General features: G+C 42.9%; 1 protein-coding gene across 2 annotated transcripts in view; it reads left to right on the forward strand.

Moving 5' to 3' along the window:
* LOC129857584 (protein cordon-bleu-like) overlaps positions 1-18738 on the forward strand; it is a 59180-nt gene that overhangs the window by 24237 nt on the left and 16205 nt on the right. For both annotated transcript variants that reach the window (XM_055925995.1, XM_055925996.1), the window contains exons 8-9: positions 5963-6142; positions 17278-17878. In XM_055925995.1, the coding sequence (XP_055781970.1) occupies positions 5963-6142; positions 17278-17878 (781 nt within the window). The remainder of the gene's footprint in view (positions 1-5962; positions 6143-17277; positions 17879-18738) is intronic.

Genomic DNA, 18738 nt, shown 5'->3' on the forward strand with positions numbered 1-18738 from the left:
CAAATACTTATTTTCCACCATACTTTGCAAATAAATTCATTAAAAATCCTACAATGTGATTTTCTGGATTATTTTTTCTCATTTTGTCTGTCATAGTTGAAGTGTACCTATGATGAAAATTACAGGCTTCTCTCATCTTTTTAAGTGGGAGAACTTGCACAATTGGTGGCTGACTAAATACTTTTTTGCCCCACTGTACCATTATTTTGCAACCCTACTTTTCTGCCTGTGCCTCCTCTCGATATAGCTGATTGTCTGTTGTTCTGCTCATGTACCACTAGAGGGCAGACTTGACAAGCTGATCCCACGTCTTCTGATTCCCCTCAGTCAATTACAGTACGTTGACGGATTTAAAGTTTCTGTAGCAAGTCAACCTGAAGTAAATTAAAGCCTTGAATCATTTCTTATTATTTGATCAGCTTTACTCAGTGACATGTATAATGTATTTAATAGTAAGTTTGTAAAACAATAGTAGTTATAGCAGTAGGGCCGGTTTCCTGGAAATATTTTCTACTCCATCGTGGAGTTCTTTGAATGTGGTGTGCATATGTGCTAAAACATTATTATTATATTAGAGCAAACATTGAACAGGCTACCTGTTTGGAAGGTAATTTAATCAGTTTTACACAATTACAGAGGAATCTATTACCGGCATCCATCTGGGATACACCTCAAATCAATATGGGTGTTTTATTGGATTTCCCATAAGAACTTGGTGGATCTCTCTTGCTCATTTGAGTCAAGCCCCAGGGGGTGCGCGCACACACACACGCACACACACCCTGTAATCTCAGGGATTATGTTACATCATCATACTATACCTGGCTACATTTACTCTGATATCTGGATACCATTAATGGCCAAACAAATGGGAAGATATGTTGAGGACTGTTCATAACACAGACTGGAGTAGAACAGTACATTGGACAAACTGATGGACCGTAATGTTGAGGACTGTGTACATAGTGTACGATCTAAAGGAATGAAAACGATATTGCTTTGCTTATGAGACACTGTTCTAGAGATGCTAAGGCATGCCAGAAATGATCCTGTCTGTTTTCCCAGAGTTTTTTTTTTTATTGTACAGAATGAAACTATTTCAGATCACATTTTGTCCTTGGAGAAGACAATAAGGGTGTATTGCTGCCTCTAAATCATCATAGATGGCCATGTTCGGTTCTATCTGTCTCTAGTCTTGGCAGTGAGCACTCCGCTTAAAATGCATTTCCACCTTGAATATGCATGAGTGATAGGCATTGTGGTTAGCTCTCAGATTTCTTCCAGCATGGAATTACAGATGTTCAGGTGAACTTTTCCCAAACTTTAATAACAAAGAAAGACTCAATAGGTTTTTTGGCTCTGGTCTGTAACTGATTTAAGATTACATAACGTATGCTACGAATTCATGGCAATTCCCTGCATGGAACATTCCGTTCCAGTACAACAACAGCACGGATCCCAATTGAAAGTTACCATAGTCTCTCCCTAAATTTGGAACGTGTATTTGTGTTGGTCTTTCATAATTGAACATGCAGTGGATGTACTGAGGGACTTTCAGAGAGCCGGGATATTAACCGTTTAGCCACACTCCTCCCTCAAATACACAGGCACTGAGCATGTTGCTCTACCAAGGAGAGGAGGTAACATCGAGATCCTACTACTACAAAGGGAGGCTTACTGGATATCCTATCTAAAAACATTGATCCCTAGTGGTCTGAAAATTGACTTTGATCTCAGACCTTTCTTATGAACAATTCTTATAAATGGATATATTCTTCCTACAGCTTATCAGCGTACACCTAATATGTTCCCCCTGTTGACGATGCATATTATGCATTAAGGTTGAACCAAAAAATGACATGTAACAAATACAAATGAAATAGGAAACAATTAAACATGTGAAATTGAATTAAACAATAATGTATGTTGATGCTACCATTATGTGCAATATTCAATTATGTTGGCATATGATAACAATAGCCTAATATATTTAATATGCCATAAACAATTGTTTTTTTAACAGTTTCACTCAATTCATTCTAATGAACTTATTCATTATGACACACCTCTCGCTATTGTCATTGGTTGCACTACTTGCACTGTTTGTCAACATAACCTGGTTCAAGTATTTACCCTGAAACGTTGGTGATTTACCCAGTAAATTACTGGGAGTTTATATATGGAGTGTGCGACTCTTTATTTTTATAGTTTATTCGCCGTTAGTCAGCACCTCCACACAAAATATTTTTTCTGGGTCTGCGCCAGCTCATATTTTTTATTGGTCTTTCATAATTGAACATGCCGTGGATGTACTGAGGGACTCTCAGTGAGCTGGAATATTAACAATTTAGCCACACTCACTTTCATTTGAGAAGGTCGCCATGAACACATTAGCGCAGTGTGAAAAGTTCATCAGGGGAGGAGAGGGTTGGCCGCTGGCCAAGAATCACTCCCCAGTCCCTGCTGAAGGCTGTCTGATTTCTACAAATGCATTTCAGGTTTTATCTCTGCCCTTTCTCTCTTGTGGCATGGGATCAACCAGCAGAAGATTGAGGCTTTGGATTTACTGGAATATTTGCATATATATTCTGTACTGTACATGTCAAAAAGAAATGTCCTCTCACTGTCAACTGCGTTTATTTTCAGCAAACTTAATTAACATTTGTAAATATTTGTATGAACATAAGATTCAACAACTGAGACATAAACTGAACAAGTTCCACAGACATGTGACTAACAGAAATTGAATAATGTGTCCCTGAACAAAGAGGGGGTCAAAATCAAAGGTAACAGTCAGTATCTGGTGTGGCCAACAGCTGCATTAAGTACTGCAGTGCATCTCCTCCTCATGGACTGAACCAGATTTGCCAGTTCTTGCTGTGAGATGTTACCCCACTCTTCCACCAAGGCACCTGCAAGTTCCAGGACATTTCTGGGGTGAATGGCCCTAGCCCTCACCCTCCGATCCAACAGGTCCCAGACGTGCTCAATGGGATTGAGATCCGGGCTCTTCGCTGGCCATAGTAGAACACCGGCATTCCTGTCTTGCAGGAAATCACGCACAGAAGAGCAGTATGGCTGGTGGCATTGTCATGCTGGAGGGTCATGTCAGGCTGAGCCTGCAGGAAGGGTACCACATGAGGGAGGAGGATGTCTTCCCTGTAAGGCACAGCGTTGAGGCCTGCAATGACAACAAGCTCAGTCCGATGATGCTGTGACACACCGCCCCAGACCATGACGGACCCTCCACCTCCAAATCGATCCCGCTCCAGAGTACAGGCCTCGGTGTAACGCTCATTCCTTCGACGATAAATGCAAATCTGACCATCACACCTGGTGAGACAAAACCACGACTCGTCAGTGAAGAGCACTTTTTGCCAGTCCTGTCTGGTCCAGCGACGGTGGGTTTGTGCCTATAGGCGACGTTATTGCCAGTGATGTCTGGTGAGGACCTGCCTTACAACAGGTCTACAAGCCCTCAGTCCAGCCTCTCTCAGCCTATTGCGGACAGTCTGAGCACTGATGGAGGGATTGTGTGTTCCTGGTGTAACACGGGCAGTTGTTGTTGCCATCCTGTACCTGTCCCGCAGGTGTGATGTACCAATCCTGTGCAGGTGTTGTTACACGTGGTCTGCCACTGAGAGGACGATCAGCTGTCCGTCCTGTCTCCCTGTAGCGCTGTCTTAGGCGTGTCACAGTACGTACATTGCAATTGATTGCCTTGGCCACATCTGCAGTCCTCATGCATCCTTGCAGCATGCCTAAGGCACGTTCACGCAGATGAGCAGGGACCATGGGCTTCTTTCTTTTGGTGATTTTCAGAGTCAGTCGAAAAGCCTCTTTAGTGTCCTAAGTTTTCATAAATGTGACCTTAATTGCCTACCGTGTGTAAGCTGTTAGTGTCTTAATGATCGTTCCACAGGTGCATGTTCATTAATTGTTATTGGTTCATTGAACAAGCATGGGACACAGTGTTTAAACCCCTTACAATGAAGTTCTGTGAAGTTATTTGGATTTTTACAAATTATCTTTGAAAGACAGGGTCCTGAAAAAGGGACGTTTCTTTTTTTGCTGAGTTTATATGTACAGTAGCTTATATATAGGCAGCGGCCAATAGAAGGGAATAGAGTAAAGCCGACTGTGCACTGTATAAAGTATTCCATGTCATCTACCCTTGGGATGCAATTATGCCCATGTATAAATATGTGGTTCTCTGTAGCTCAGTTGGTAGAGCATTGCGCTTGCTATGCCAGGAGAGTGGGTTTGATTCCTGGGACCAGCCATACGTAAAATGTATGCAAGCATGACTGTAAGTCTCTTTTGGATGTTATATTATTTGAGTCAGGAAGATCTAGTAGGTGGGAGAGGCACGTGTTCTTGAGTAAGATAAGAGAAGATCAAAGTTAAACAGGATGTGAAGGTCATAAAGATGAATGGTGTCGACTTAGTTGATCCAGGCTCTGTTCTTAGAGCGGGGCAGCAGTAAATCTACTGCAGGGTTCCAAGACTCCAGCTATGTCTTTGTTACATACGTCTTTATCTCTTAGCTTTACATTACTGTATAGTAGCTCAGTCTGCATTTCCAAGCTTATACAATATGCAAGCAATTGGCAACTCACAGCTCCCTCAAAGCCACACTGACGCTCCTTAGTAGTCTAGACTAGTTTGATTGTGCCTGCCTGGTGTAATGGAACCAATGAAATAGTCCCAAAAGTTCAGACCATGCCCACCTGGCACACCAGGCAGGCTCAATCAAATGATACAAATATTTTTAAGGAAAATAAATACTATTTATGCCCAGGTCTGAATACCTTTGAGTGCTTTTCTCTCCCTCCTGCACATTTTCCATGAATTCTCCCCACTGTGAGAAGTGCTTGGTTCACTGATTACCTCTAATGACTAGAATTTAATGTTTTAGTCATTTTAACTTTTTTTTCATGACTACTTTGATCCTCTGCCCAGGAGTTGTCTGAAATGCTGTGTCATTTTGACTTAATATGTTTTCCTTTCTTTTCTTTAAGCCCCCCCCCCCCCCCCCCCCCCCCCCCATCGTTTAAAGATGCATATCTTTGTTCCTAGTTGTGCTACAGTACAGAGACAGAAGCTTAGGACGTTTCAGATAGCCTGAACCCAGATCTGTTTGTGCTGTCTTGCCAACTCCTTTTTATGATTACTTGGCATGACATTGACCATAGGAGTTGGAAAGGCAGTGCAAACAGATCTGGGACCAGGCTAAGCTTCAGATGCTTAGTAAAGCCTTTGATCATTCTTTGATCGTTCCCCATTGCTCAGCAGCATCCCTCCCAGACAGACAGACGGTGTATTAGCGAGGCGGCGTAGCTACAGAATGGTAATAAAGCTGACTGCAACTATCACAACTGTCACAAAGCATCCTGATTCAACAGGGATCTGAGTGCCTCCTCTTGCAGACTAGAGGAGACAGACCCAACACTGAGCTTTGCATTGGCTTAATTTACGACTGCAATAACAGACTATGATGAAGATATGCTGATATTGTAGATTCAGTCGTGAGCCCTTGTTAGTCGGAGTCTCAAATGGCACCCTATTCTCTATATAGTGTTATGTGTCCTTGTCAAAAGTAGTGCACAACATAGGGAATAGGGTGCCACTTGGGACAGCGTTAGTGAATAAAGGGCATGGCCCATGCTCACCCTTCAGGACTGGCCCTTGACATTTCCACTGTCCACCATATCAACCTGTGATTTTGGGTTTCTGAGACCATTTAGAATTACCTGACCTTTAAATGCCACTCAGTTCATATGTAGTTCTGTTCTGTGTGTTTATAATTGTGTGTGTGTGTGTGTGTGTGTGTGTGTGTGTGTGTGTGTGTGTGTGTGTGTGTGTACTCACACATCTGTTTGTGTGAATGTGTCACATTATCTGTCTGTGTGTCATTATTTTTATGTTCTGCATTAACCTTTCTCTCTCCCTCCTCATCCAGGGCCTGTCAACAGTGTCCATCGTGCCCTGTGTGGACGCGCGGCCCAGCACCCTGGGCCAGTCCCAGTCTGCCATGAACATCTCCAGGATGTCCCCCAGGATAGAGATTAAGAAGAGGCGGGCCCCTCCGACCCCGGCCCCCACACCCTGCCAGGGCTGCTACACACTGGAGGCCTACCAGGTGAGGGGGCAACACACACACACACACACACACACACACACACACACACACACGTCAGGTCATGGTGACCTGTGTTTAGATCTACTATTGCAACATTGGATAAACATTTCCTCTAATCTCCTTGTGTTGTTTGTGGATATAATATCAATAGTAGTAGTGTTCTTTCTCTTCTCGTGGTGTTGTTGTGGGAAATGTTGTTTTTTCACCATGTTATGTTGGCTCTAAAGGTTTTCTCTCCTCCTGTTGGAGAGAATGGGGTTTGTCTGGAACTGTGTGTTGTGGTCATAGTGACCGTTACTAACAGGAACACACTGGTGTGTGTTGGATTACATGCTGTGAAATGGATTACATCCTAAATGCCACCCTATTCCCTATATTTTGTGCACTACTTTTGACCAGGGTCTATAGTGCTCTGGTTAAAACTAGTGCACTATGTAGGGAATAGGGTGCCATTTGGACAGATACTCCGGTAGAGAAGCACAAGGTGTCCACACAGTATTCCGTGTACTACTCACGCTGTTCTTCCAATCAGGATTTAATTTGGGTTTATGTTGTCGTGGCTCACAGTTTTTTTCTCGCCTGTCTTGTTATACCCTTTATAGCAACAATTTGATAGCCTTTCAGACAATTAAATGAAGTGCCGGATCAGAAGTGTTCAATAAAAGTAGCTGATTGATGTGCTGTTGTGTTGTTTTTATGCAGTTTTTTTATGGTAGGGTGCTAGATGTGTTTTCTTTTTACTAAACGTCTTGGTAAATCATGGTATTTAATGAACTTTAACATACTTTTCTAGGGTAGAGGGGTCTGCGTGCAGGCAGCCAGGTTGCACACAGGCAGCTCGAGATTATTTGATTGACAAGTAAAATGGCTGTTCAGAGGTGCATCGAAGCTATCTCGAGAGGGTTTCGTGTCGGCATTTAAGAAGCCGTAGTGTACCCTTACAGACAAACAAACATGCTGTAGCCGAGTCGCTTTCAAGGCGCCACATTCCATATGTCTGAAAGGGTATTAGACACTGTTCAGAAACACCACACTGATGACGTCTTTATCAGTTCGTTCACCCAGAGATAAGCAACACTTGCTGTCCTGTGACTCGCTAGCATGGATGAGACAAAGTATTGTGTTTGGAAGATGGCTGGCTGCATGTTGAGACACATGGCACATGGGCCTGATGTAACCTTTTGTGAGGGTTAGACAAGGACAGAGAGATCAGATGAGGACGGAGGGCCTGAGGGATGGGATGGCTGCTCTTAGGTCTCCTTTCCATGAGCCTGAGCTACTGGTAGGATGGCTATTGTTGTAGTGATGACAATATGTTCCCCTGGGGTATGACTACACTCTGTATAGCAAAATGTGCTATATAGAACCTAAAAGGGTTCTTCGGCTATACCCATAGGAGACCCTTTCGAAGAACCCTTTTTGGAACAAAAAAGATTCTACATCCTTTTTGTTCCAAAAAGGGTTCTCTCAGGTCAAATTCCTATGGAACCAAAAGGGTTCTCCCAGAAACCAAAAATAATCCTTTTGGAACCCTTTTTTCTAAGAATGTTAAGCTGGGAATTACCAGGGACCTCACGATACGATATTATCACGATGCTTAAGTGCCGATACGATATGTATTGCGATTCTAACAATTTTATATGTATTGCAATTCAATACTGTGATTTTATTGCGATTCGATGTTCCAAATATATTGCTCACCATATGTCTGCTGCAGAGGGACAAGAGAGAGTCATGAGAAAACAAGTTTGATCAGTCATGGAAATAAAGGTGCTGAAAACAAATTGGCTTCCAATTTAAAAAGAAGATGGAGAACAAGCTATGGAGGAAAAATACTGGAGATTTGGTGCAGGTACAGACAACTAGCACAAAAATAATATTGCGATATTGTCAAAAACTATATATCGTCAAAAATAACATCCTGATAGATAACTGTATCGATTATTTTCCCCCCGTCACTAGTTATGACCCTCTATTGATCTCAGTACAGTATCAATTTACAATCAATAGTCAAGCCCAAGACCTTATTCAATCAAATAGCCAACTGGCTTTATCTGGGGTCAAGACAAAAAAATGGTGCATCCCAAATTGCACCCTATTCCCTTTTATAGTGCACTTCAAAGGGAATGTGGTGCCATTTGGTATGCATCCAGCATCTTGTGCTGAAGGACTGTTTTAAGCTTTTATTAGGCAAATAGCTGACATTATGATTTGGACAGGAGTAGGCTAACATGCTGACGAGACGGCACGCACGCGTGTGACATTGCACTCATGTTGATTTTGTCCACCCACACTAGACGTGATCAGGACACGCAGGTTGAAATATCAAAACGAACTCTGAACCAACTATATTAATTTGGGGACAGGTCGAAAAGCATTAAATATTGATACCAATTTAACTAGCTAGCTTGCTGTTGCTAGCTAAGTTGTCCTGGGATATAAACATTGTGTTATTTTATCTGAAATGCACAAGGTCCTTTACTCCTTTATTAATCCACAGATAAAAGGGTAAACAGTGTTAGTTTCTAGGTATCTCTCCTCCTTCAGGCTTCTTCTTCTTTGGACTTTATATGGCGGTTGGTAACCAACTTTAAGTTGCATTAACACTACCGACTGGACTGGAGTGTGGACCTCAGTTCATCTTTCAATCACCCACGTGGGTATATGCTCCTATAAATCAATGAGGAGATGACACGTGGGTATATGCTCCTAAAAACCAATGAGGAGATGGGAGAGGTGGGACTTGCAGCATGTCACGCGTCACAAATAGAACCAAGTTTTATTTAGCGCCTGGCTACACAGACGCTCGCGAACAGTGTGGCTGCAATGATTGCAGTGCTCACGCACGCAACGCGAGCGGTGTGGTCAGCATGTGAGAGGTCATGTTTAGAATGACATTTGTGACATGGCCTAGCCTGTCATCCTGAGCTTTCTGCCTCAGTGTTCGGTAATAGGTTTGACACAGGCAAGCACACTTGTGTAAGCCTGTTTGGCATGCTGGAAAGGTAACATCAGACTTATGCAACAGGAGTCTCTAGTGACAGACACACTGTTAACATAAACACCAGATTTGGTTCTGAGATTGCAGCAGTGAATGAGGTGTATTTTGGTGGCACAACATCAAATATGTATAAGTGGGGTGTCGTGTTTCCAGAGGCAGATGGGCATGAAATCAGTTTGACAGGCTCTTTATGCCAATGTTACTGTACATAGTCAGAGGACAGGTGAGGTTGAGGGTTCAACAAACAAAAGTTTGCTGTACATTTTTTTTACAAATATCTCTTGGATGAAATAGCATTAACTCAGAAGACCACTGAAGGGAAGGGGGTTAGGTAGGTTAGAATAGTGATTGGTCTAAGAGACTTGGACCCTACAGTAGGAACACAGTGTTGTACATGATCATTATAGTCGGTACACGTTCAATACATTTTGTAATAGACATTGAGTAATATGTCTTCTATGGTTCCATTTTTGGGGGGTTCAATCTGCTCACTCCAGGGTAGGGTTGCACAATTCCAGTAACTTTCCCAAAATTGCCAGGTTTTCCAGAAATCCTAGTTGGAGAATTCTAGATTCCTTGCTCCTTTTTTCCCCCTGATGCTGGGAATCTTTCAACCAGGATTTGTGGAAAACCTGGGAATCTAGGGAAAGTTACCAGAATTTTCCAATCCTACTCTAAGGAGTGTTATTCTTCTCTGAATCTCAGTAGTTGACCTGATCTATTCTCAGGTATTTAAATCAACGGGACACAAGTCATGGAGCCTACTGAATATCCTCTGTTTTTCTCTGCAGCATGGCTCCTAGTGATGTTGATGTAACGACTCCTGGCTCTGGTTTCAGGGTGGACCTGCCAAGCAGTACAGTCTGAGGCAGCATCCCTATTGGTCCTGGTCAAAAGTAGTGCACTATGTAAGGAAGAGGGTACCATTTGGGACGTAGCCTCAGACTCCATCCCATCAGGGGGATAGCTGGCAGCACAGGCTAAGTGTGATTGATTGAGATGGCTAGCATTACCTGCGTAAACCATTCCTTAGGGAGATGTCATAATCTGAACCAAGAGGGGTTTAGTCTTTCATAACAATTCGTCATTGGCTTTTTGTACTGCAGCGCTGTTAATCCACTTTAATGTAGCCTACCGTTTTAATCTGTTTCAGCAAGATACAAGTTGTCTGTTTACAATCTGTTTACAATCTTGCGTGGTTTGGATATTTCTACATTGGGCTGATGATACCATTCTCAAAAATAGTTGTGGACCCTTTCTATAAAAAAAAAACTTGAATTCGTGGGAAACCTCAGTTTAGATCAGTAGTGTTTTTTTTAAATGTTCCACATTCTGTAAGGTCACACATGATGCCTTTTTAAGAGGAAGCTTGTGATCTGAGTCATATGTTTGCAATCCCTTAGTTAGGCCTACATGATTGCTACGCAAGTAAACCATGTGGCTGCAGAACACTGAGTTAGAGTGAGAATGGTTGGTGTGGAAGCCTTAACTTACTCAACGCCTCTCTGAATTTGACTATTCAAGTGGCCTGCCTTGGTTTTTCAGTCCATCTGCTGACAAGACCTCCATTTCCTTTAATCAACACCCATGCAGGTTATTTTAGGTTGTCTTGTTTCACTTCATGCAAACTTGCTAGTTTATGTATGAGTGATTAGGCAACACTGTGGATTTTTCAGTGTGACAGGCTGTGGAACAGTGTGATTAAAATAAGTGGGAAACTCTAATAGTTTTGAGTGCAGATTTAGTGTGTATCCCAAATAGCACCCCATTCCCTATATAGTACACTACTTTTGACAAGAGCCCTAGTCAAAAGTAGGGCACTATATAGGGTAGTGTTTCCCAACCCTGGTCCTCGAGTACCTCCAACAGTACACATTTTTATTGTATCCCTGGACAAGCACAACGGATTCAACTTGTCAAATAATCATCAAGACCTCAATGAGTTGTGTTTGTTCAGGGTTACAATGAAAAGGTGTACTGTTGGGGATACTCAAGGACCAGTGTTGGGGAACACTGATATAGGGTACCATTTGGGAGTCTCTCTATTATGCTCCTTTCCTCTTTCCTAAGGAAGAAAATGTTGTGTTCTCAGGAACAAAGGAAGAGGCCCCTAATGCCAAAACAGCCCACTGGAACTGTGTAGTCTACCATCTCTCTCTCTGTGTGTGTGTGTGTGTGTGTGTGTGTGTGTGTGTGTGTGTGTGTGTGTGTGTAAATCTAATGAAGTAGTGGTGGCGTCTTCTCACAGAAATGTTGTGGGGAATGTCGTTTTTTCACCATGTTATGTTGGCTCTAATGGGCTTTTCTCCTCCTGTTGGAGATAATGGGGCTTGTTTGGAGCTGTGTTTTGTGTTTATGTTCACGTTTTAAATCATTATTATTTCCAAATCACAGTTTCACAGTTAAGTTTTTGAAAGAATTGTTTTGTACCTCAAAGAATGACAAAAAACTTAGGCCTTGTTGTGGTTTTATGTTGGAATGTAATCTTAACCTTAGCAGACAAAGTAATATCCTGCACTGATAAAGATTATATAATGGACTTATTTTCACTACAGTTGGCACAAGAGTAGTCCACACTTCATCTACAGTGGTACATTGGTTCTCTATTTGAAGTGGACTTATGCATTGAGCACTGATATACTTTTACTTTGAAATCTGTGTGTGTGTGTGTGTGTGTGTGGTCTGACCATAAAGAGCCTGTAAATTCACTGTGCCAGCTCTGGAGCGGTGTGCTGTGTTGAGTAATTAAAAAGCTGGAGCTTTGGCAGCCAGGGGACTGAGCTTGCATTCCCAATACGCACCCTATTCACTTAACAGTGCACTACTTTTGACCAGCGCCATAGAGCTCTAGTCTAACGTAGTGCACTTTGGGTCCCATTTGAGACATAGACCAAGTCAACCATTAAGGAGTGAGCTAGCATTCCTGCAGGATTAGGGGGTAGAAAAGCTATAGAAATATTTGACTGAATGATCGCATTGAGTGGCAGCACATCAGTGTATAGTAAATGTGATTTGATGCAGTCTGTGATATAGAGTTAGTAGAGCGCTGCAGGGTTGTGCAAGTGGTAGGTAGGCGAGTCTGACTGGGTGAGAGAGTGCACAGCAGTTTTGGCATGGCTCATGGAAAATCACCTCCTTGAAAAATCACCTCCACCTTGAAATTGCGATGAAAGTAGCAACAAGCCATAACAAATGATTTGTCAAACTTTTTTTTTTATTCCTTGAATGTGGTTGAAGTCAGAATGTCCTTGTTTTATTTCTATATTCTAAGAAAATACTTGTGGTGTTTCTCTGGGATTGAGTCATTGTGGTTATAACGCTGTGTTACTTACTGCCCGCTACCTTGCACTTCTTTAGAGGTAGATTTGTGTAAACTCCCTGAACTGTGTATGCACCTCCACCATCACACCACCGTTCATACTTGTCGGTCTCTGGCATACTGTCTCTGGCATGTGGGGCAAAGTTGAAGCTGTAATGGAGGACTGACTGGGATATGAAGATGTGTGTGTGTGTGTGTGTGTGTGTGCGCGTGTGTGTGCATGACCATGTGTAGGTGCACGTGTGTGACTGATTGGCTGCTCTTCAGAGTGAAAGACAATACTGTGCAGCCCAGTGCCGCAGAACGAAGCGACAGCGTCCTCTGACTAACCATTCTCTATGAATGCTCCATACTACTGTTGTACTGGAGTGTAAACATACCAGGGGAATTGATTGTGTTGCTCAGCTATGGAGTACGGTTTAAAGTGACAGTGGTGCACTTTGGGATTTAGAGGAGCCAACTTAAGTCTGGGGAACATGTACATAAGATTGGCCAAACGGAGACCAAAGCTTCCCTTGCTTAGTATATTTTAATAACCCTTCATGGCAATGGTTTAGCTCCCGTCTAAATCTGATTATATATGTTGGAAGCATAACGACAGCAATATAAACCGTTTGCACGCCCACTTTAGAGAGTGATGAATATTTCTCATTGGCCATACATTTACTGCATAGTTTTGAGACAGTGAGTTGTGTCAGGTCAACTTTGTGGATCTAATGGAGCATGTAAGATGAGGGAGCATGGGGAGCTAGTCCGTCAGTGGTAGAGTGAACAGTAATACCAGAGTAATGGCTGTCTGTCTCTGCCATGAAGATAGAGGGCTCTGGATGACTACTTTAAAATGTAGATAGCCCTCAATGGGGCTGCCCATGCTGTCACACAGGATGCCGTTTGCAAGGATCGAACGTGTGCTGTCTTTCCATATCTATGGTCTCTGTACTGGAGGCCTGGTTCATTTGAGTTCATAGACAGCTCACCAGTTGACATGCGGAGAGACGACAGTAGTAGTACAGACACTTTGTAGCAGGGGGAAAATTTGTTGAAGATAGAAGGAAGCGTTGACCCATTTTAATTAGGGCTGGAAATTGCCAGAGACCTCATGATACAATATTATCACGATACGTAGGTGCCGATACAATATGTATTGCAATTCTCACTGTGGTGGCAGAATTTTCCACAACATCACCATTCTATAGTATTGCAATTTGATGTTCCAAACATATTGCTCACTTTATGTCTGCTGCAGAGAGACGAGAGAGCATGAGAACAAGTTTTGATCAGTCATGGGAATAAAATAGCTGAAAACATGTTGTTTCACTATTTAAAAAGAAGATGGAGAACAAGCTATAGGATGAAAAATACCGGCGTTTTGGCACAGGTACAGCCGACTAGCGCAAGCTAACGCTACCTAGCAAAAAAATATATAATAATATATATACACTGCCGTTCAAAAGTTTGGGGTCACTTATACCATTTCTTGTTTTGGAAAGAAAATCCAATTTTCTGTCCATCAAAATATCAAATTGATCAGAAACACAGTGAAAACATTGTTAATGCTGTAACTGAATATTGTAGCTGGCGATGGCTTTAAAAAAAAAAAAAAAAAATCATGGAATATCTACGTAGGCGTACAGAGGCCCATTATCAGCAACCATCACTCCTGTGTTCCAATGTCACGTTGTGTTAGCTAATCCAAGTTTATAATTTTAAAAGGCCAATTGATTATTAGAAAAACATTTAGCAATTTTGTTATCACAGCTGAAAACTGTTGTTCTGATTAAAGAAGCAAACTGGCCTTCTTTAGACTAGTTGAGTATCTGGAGCATCAGCATTTGTGGGTTCGATTACAGGCTCAAAATGGCCAGAAATGGCCTTTCTTCTGAAACTCGTCAGTCTATTCTTGTTCCGAGAAATGAAGGCTATTCCATGTGAGAAATTGCCAAGAAACTGAAGAACTCGTACTACCCTGTGTACTACTCCCTTCACAGAACAGCGCAAACTGTCTCTAACCAGATTAGAAAGAGGAGTGGGAGGCCCCGGTGCACAACTGAGCAAGAGTACATTAGTGTCTAGTTTGAGAAACAGACGCCTCACAAGTCCTCAACTGGCCGCTTCATTGAATAGTACCCGCAAAACACCAGTCTCAACGTCAACAGTGAAGAGGCGACTCCAGGATGCTGGCCTTCTCAACGTCAACAGTGAAGAGGCGACTCCAGGATGCAGGCCTTCTCAACGTCCGACTTCAACTGTGTATATGTAGTGCCTTTTCCACATTTTGTTGTGTTACAAAGTGAGATTAAAATGTATTTAATTGTCATTTTTTGGTCAATGATCTACACAAAATACTCTAATGTCAAAGTGTGAGAAATTTTAAAAATTAAACAGTTAAAACAAATATGAAGAATAAAACACTAATATACTGTATCTTGATTTCATAAGTATTCCACCCGTTGTTTCTATATACTGTATGTTAGAATCACCTTTGGCAGCAATTACAGCTGTGAGTCTTTCTGGGTAAGTCTCTAAGAGCTTTCCACACCTGGATTGTGCAACATTTGCCCATTTTATTATTTTCAAAAGTCTTCAACCTCTTTCAAATTGGTTGTTGATCATTGCTAGACAACCATTTTCAGGTCTTGCTATAGATTTACAAGCAGATTTAAGTCAAAACTATGAACTCAAACTGTCTTCTTGGTAAGCAACTCCAGTGTAGATTTTGCCTTGTTTTAGGTTATTGTCCTGCTTAAAAGTTGAATTAATCTCTGTGTCTGGTGGTAGCAGAATGAACCAGCTTTTCCTCTTGAATTTTGCCTGTGCTTTGCTCCATTCCGTGTATTTTTTTATCCTGGAAAACTCACCAGTCCTTAATGACTACCGGCATACCCATAACATGATGCAGTTACCACTATGCTTGAAAATATGTAGATTGGTACTCAGACCACTGCGCCACTCGGGAGACCCACTAAGGCAGTGCTAGCTGTGTCACTAGAGATTCTGGTTTCGAGTCCAGGCTCTGTCGCAGCCGGCCGCGACCGGGAGACCCATGGGGCGACGCACAATTGGTCCAGCATCGTCCGGGCTAGGGGAGGGTTTGGCCGGCAGGGATGTCCTTGTCCCGGCTGGCTTCCGGGTTAAGTGAGGCACGGTGTTACGAAGCAGTGCGGCTTGGTTGGGTTGTGTTTCGGAGGATGCACGGCTCTCGTCCTTCGCCTCTCTCGAGTCCGTACGGGAGTTGTAGCAATGAGACAAGACTGTAACTACCAATTGAATACCACGAAATTGTTGAGAAAAAGGGGTAAAAAATAAATAAAGATTGGTCTCAGTAATGTGTTCTTATTGGATTTGCCCAAACGGTCAAATGGGATTCACGGGTAACAAAGAAAACACCAGGTAAAAAACCTATGGGTCATGTTCGATTCTGATCTAAATTTTGAATCACACATTAAGAATGTGACCAAAATAGATGTTTACCACCTGAGGAACATTGCCACGGTGCGGTCGTTTCTATCTCAGGATGATACAGAGAGACTCATCCATACTTTTGTTACAAGCAAGCTTGACTACTGTAACGCTCTCCTGTCTGGTCTACCCAAGAAGGTCACTGGTCAACTGCAAAACAAACAGAATCCTGCAACATGGGTACTGCCCAAGACCAGACGGAGAGCCCACATTACACCGGTTTTAAAGTCAATGCACTGGCTGCCAGTGCACTTCTATTGGTTTTTACATCAATCCACGATCGTGTAACCCAATACATGTCAGGCATGCTTTTAAGTAATGTACCCAGTAGGTCCCTCAGGTCCTCTGGCACTGGCCTTTTAACTATCCCAAAGCCTAGGACCAAGAGGCATGCAGAGGCAGCCTTTAGTTACTATGCCCCCAGCCTCTGGAATAGCCTGATAGAGAACATGAGATGGACTGAAACTGGGGACATATTTCTTAAAACACACCTTGAAACACACGTTTTCCTTAGGCTGCTTTTTTAGTGTTTCAGTTTTTATTGTTATGTTTTGTTGTTTTATTTGTGCTTTTTCCTGTGAAGCGCCCTGGGTTGCATTAATGTCTGAAATGTGCTATATAAATAAAGCTTGATTTGATTCCCATGAGAAGATTTGAAGTGGCCACCAAACACATTTAAAGTGTTTTTATCTCCATGCCTCCAGGATCAGAGGACATGTTGAGATTAAATGGGTCACACATTGTTTTGTTGTATAAGGAAGCAATAATACCCCTTTCAGTAACAGCAGACAAATAAACATGGAACACTTAGGTATTTTGACTGATAGTCTGACTGACAGGCAAAGTTCCATAATCCATACAATACATTTCATCTTAAAAAGGTATTAATAACTTAAAGCTGCAATATGTAACTTTTTGTCGATCCGACCAAATTCACATAGAAATGTTAGTTATGTCATTCTCAATGAAAGCAAGTCTAACAAGCAGTTGATCTGTTCTATGTGCTCTATTTCTATGATTCCCATTCTTAAATTATGTTTTTGCATCTTTTAGTTTTGGTTTTGTACACCTGCTTCAACTGCTGTAAATACAGTATTTTTGGTCATGGAAAATATATTTCACAACGGCTTAGATGGTACAATGATTTTCTACACAATGATTGCTTGTTTTGTAACAGATTCGAAATTTTAGCAACCAGGAAATGGAGATGGGATTTCTGCGTAGTGCACCTTTTTTAATAATGATAATGAGCAGTGATGATGTCCAAGAATAAATGGTTTATAGGGTATATTGTCACGGCTAGGGGGAGTTGTTAAGCCTGAGACTCATTACTCCCTCTCTCTCCCTCTCTCTCAGGTGGCTCCTGACTCAGAGAGTACACTGAGGAAGAGGAAGGCTCCGGCACCCCCTCCTACCCCTGCTACCTCTGTCACCCCAGCTCCTAGCACCCCAGCACCTCGCACCTCTGTCCAGATGGCCCCCTCTCCCTCCCCAGCCCCCAGCTCTCCTACCCCCAGCCTGCCTGCAGAGGAGGACTCTGGCTCTGAGCTGAGCAATGGGTCTGTCTACAGCAGTAGCAGTAGTGGGGTTGCCGCCGGCACCTCTGTCGCTGACACCTCAATGGCCGACTCTGACTCCGCCTCCAGCAGGGCTGATGTGTCCAAGCCCGGCCCTGATTCCACCCCCAGCAGCAGGGCTGCCATGGCTGACTCCTCCCGAGACTCCGCCCCCAGTAAGGTTGACACCGGCCCCAGGAGCAAGACTATGGTCAATGTCGCCTCTTACTCCGCCCCTACCAGCAAGGTTGAAAAGGTTGACTCCGCCCCCAGCAGAAACGCTGACAAGGCCAAGCCCACCCCCTATTTGTCCCGCAGCACCACACCGGAGGAGACCAGAGGAGAGTCTGCTCTTGGCCTGAAACTAGACGAGACGGAGAACAACAGACACAGCGCCATGGGTCAGTATCATCAGTACACATATAGTCAATGTAAAGAGGCCGATTGAGTTCTCTCCCCCGCCAACCCGCAGGCTGTTCCAGTCACAGTGTTCAGCGGTAGATGAAGGGACAGAACGTGCTTAGTCATAGCAGTCATATAACGGTGTAGCAACCCTTGTCTAGGTAGGCTCCTTAATGATCTCCTCCAAATGGTTTAACCCAATTGGAGAACACCCGCAAGAATTGTTGTACTACTACCGCTTTTCACTATAACAGGTTCCCCTCAACCTGAACTGAGTTGCTGGTGGTAGACATGATACCTGTACAGACATTTAGCCAGTAGAGACCCAAGGCAGCATAAACTAAATAACCCCCACGTCATAGGACAGGAGTTGGCCGGGATTGCAGCGCTGCAGATTTGATTGCCTTACGCTTTGTACAATCTGTCCTCAGTAAACCAGGTGAAATAGCATTGCTATTAGCCTCACTATTCCTATTGATGCGCTGTAGTGTAGAATTTGACATTTCTCCTTCCTAAAAAAATCCCTGTACTACCTAATCTAACAAGGGAACAAAATGCACAAGACTAGAGTTATATCGATTGTGTCTTTTCTTGAAACGGGTAGAAGCGCACAATATTTATTTAGCTTGGTGAGGATGAGAGAGGTTGAGGGAGGAAGTGTTTAGTGCAGTGGACGCACTTAAAGCAGACTGCTCTGAGGAGTTGATTTATAGACCTGGATGTGCCTCCCTCCCCTCTGCTATTCCCAAGACACTGTGCAGAACAAATAGACTTCTGCTGGGAAGACCCTGTCAGACCCACAGACCTACAGTGGCTTGTGAAAGTATTCACCCCCTTGGCATTTTTCCTATTTTGTTGC

Source organism: Salvelinus fontinalis, chromosome 6 (genome assembly GCF_029448725.1).
Source record: "Salvelinus fontinalis isolate EN_2023a chromosome 6, ASM2944872v1, whole genome shotgun sequence".
Taxonomy (NCBI): Eukaryota; Metazoa; Chordata; class Actinopteri; order Salmoniformes; family Salmonidae; genus Salvelinus; species Salvelinus fontinalis.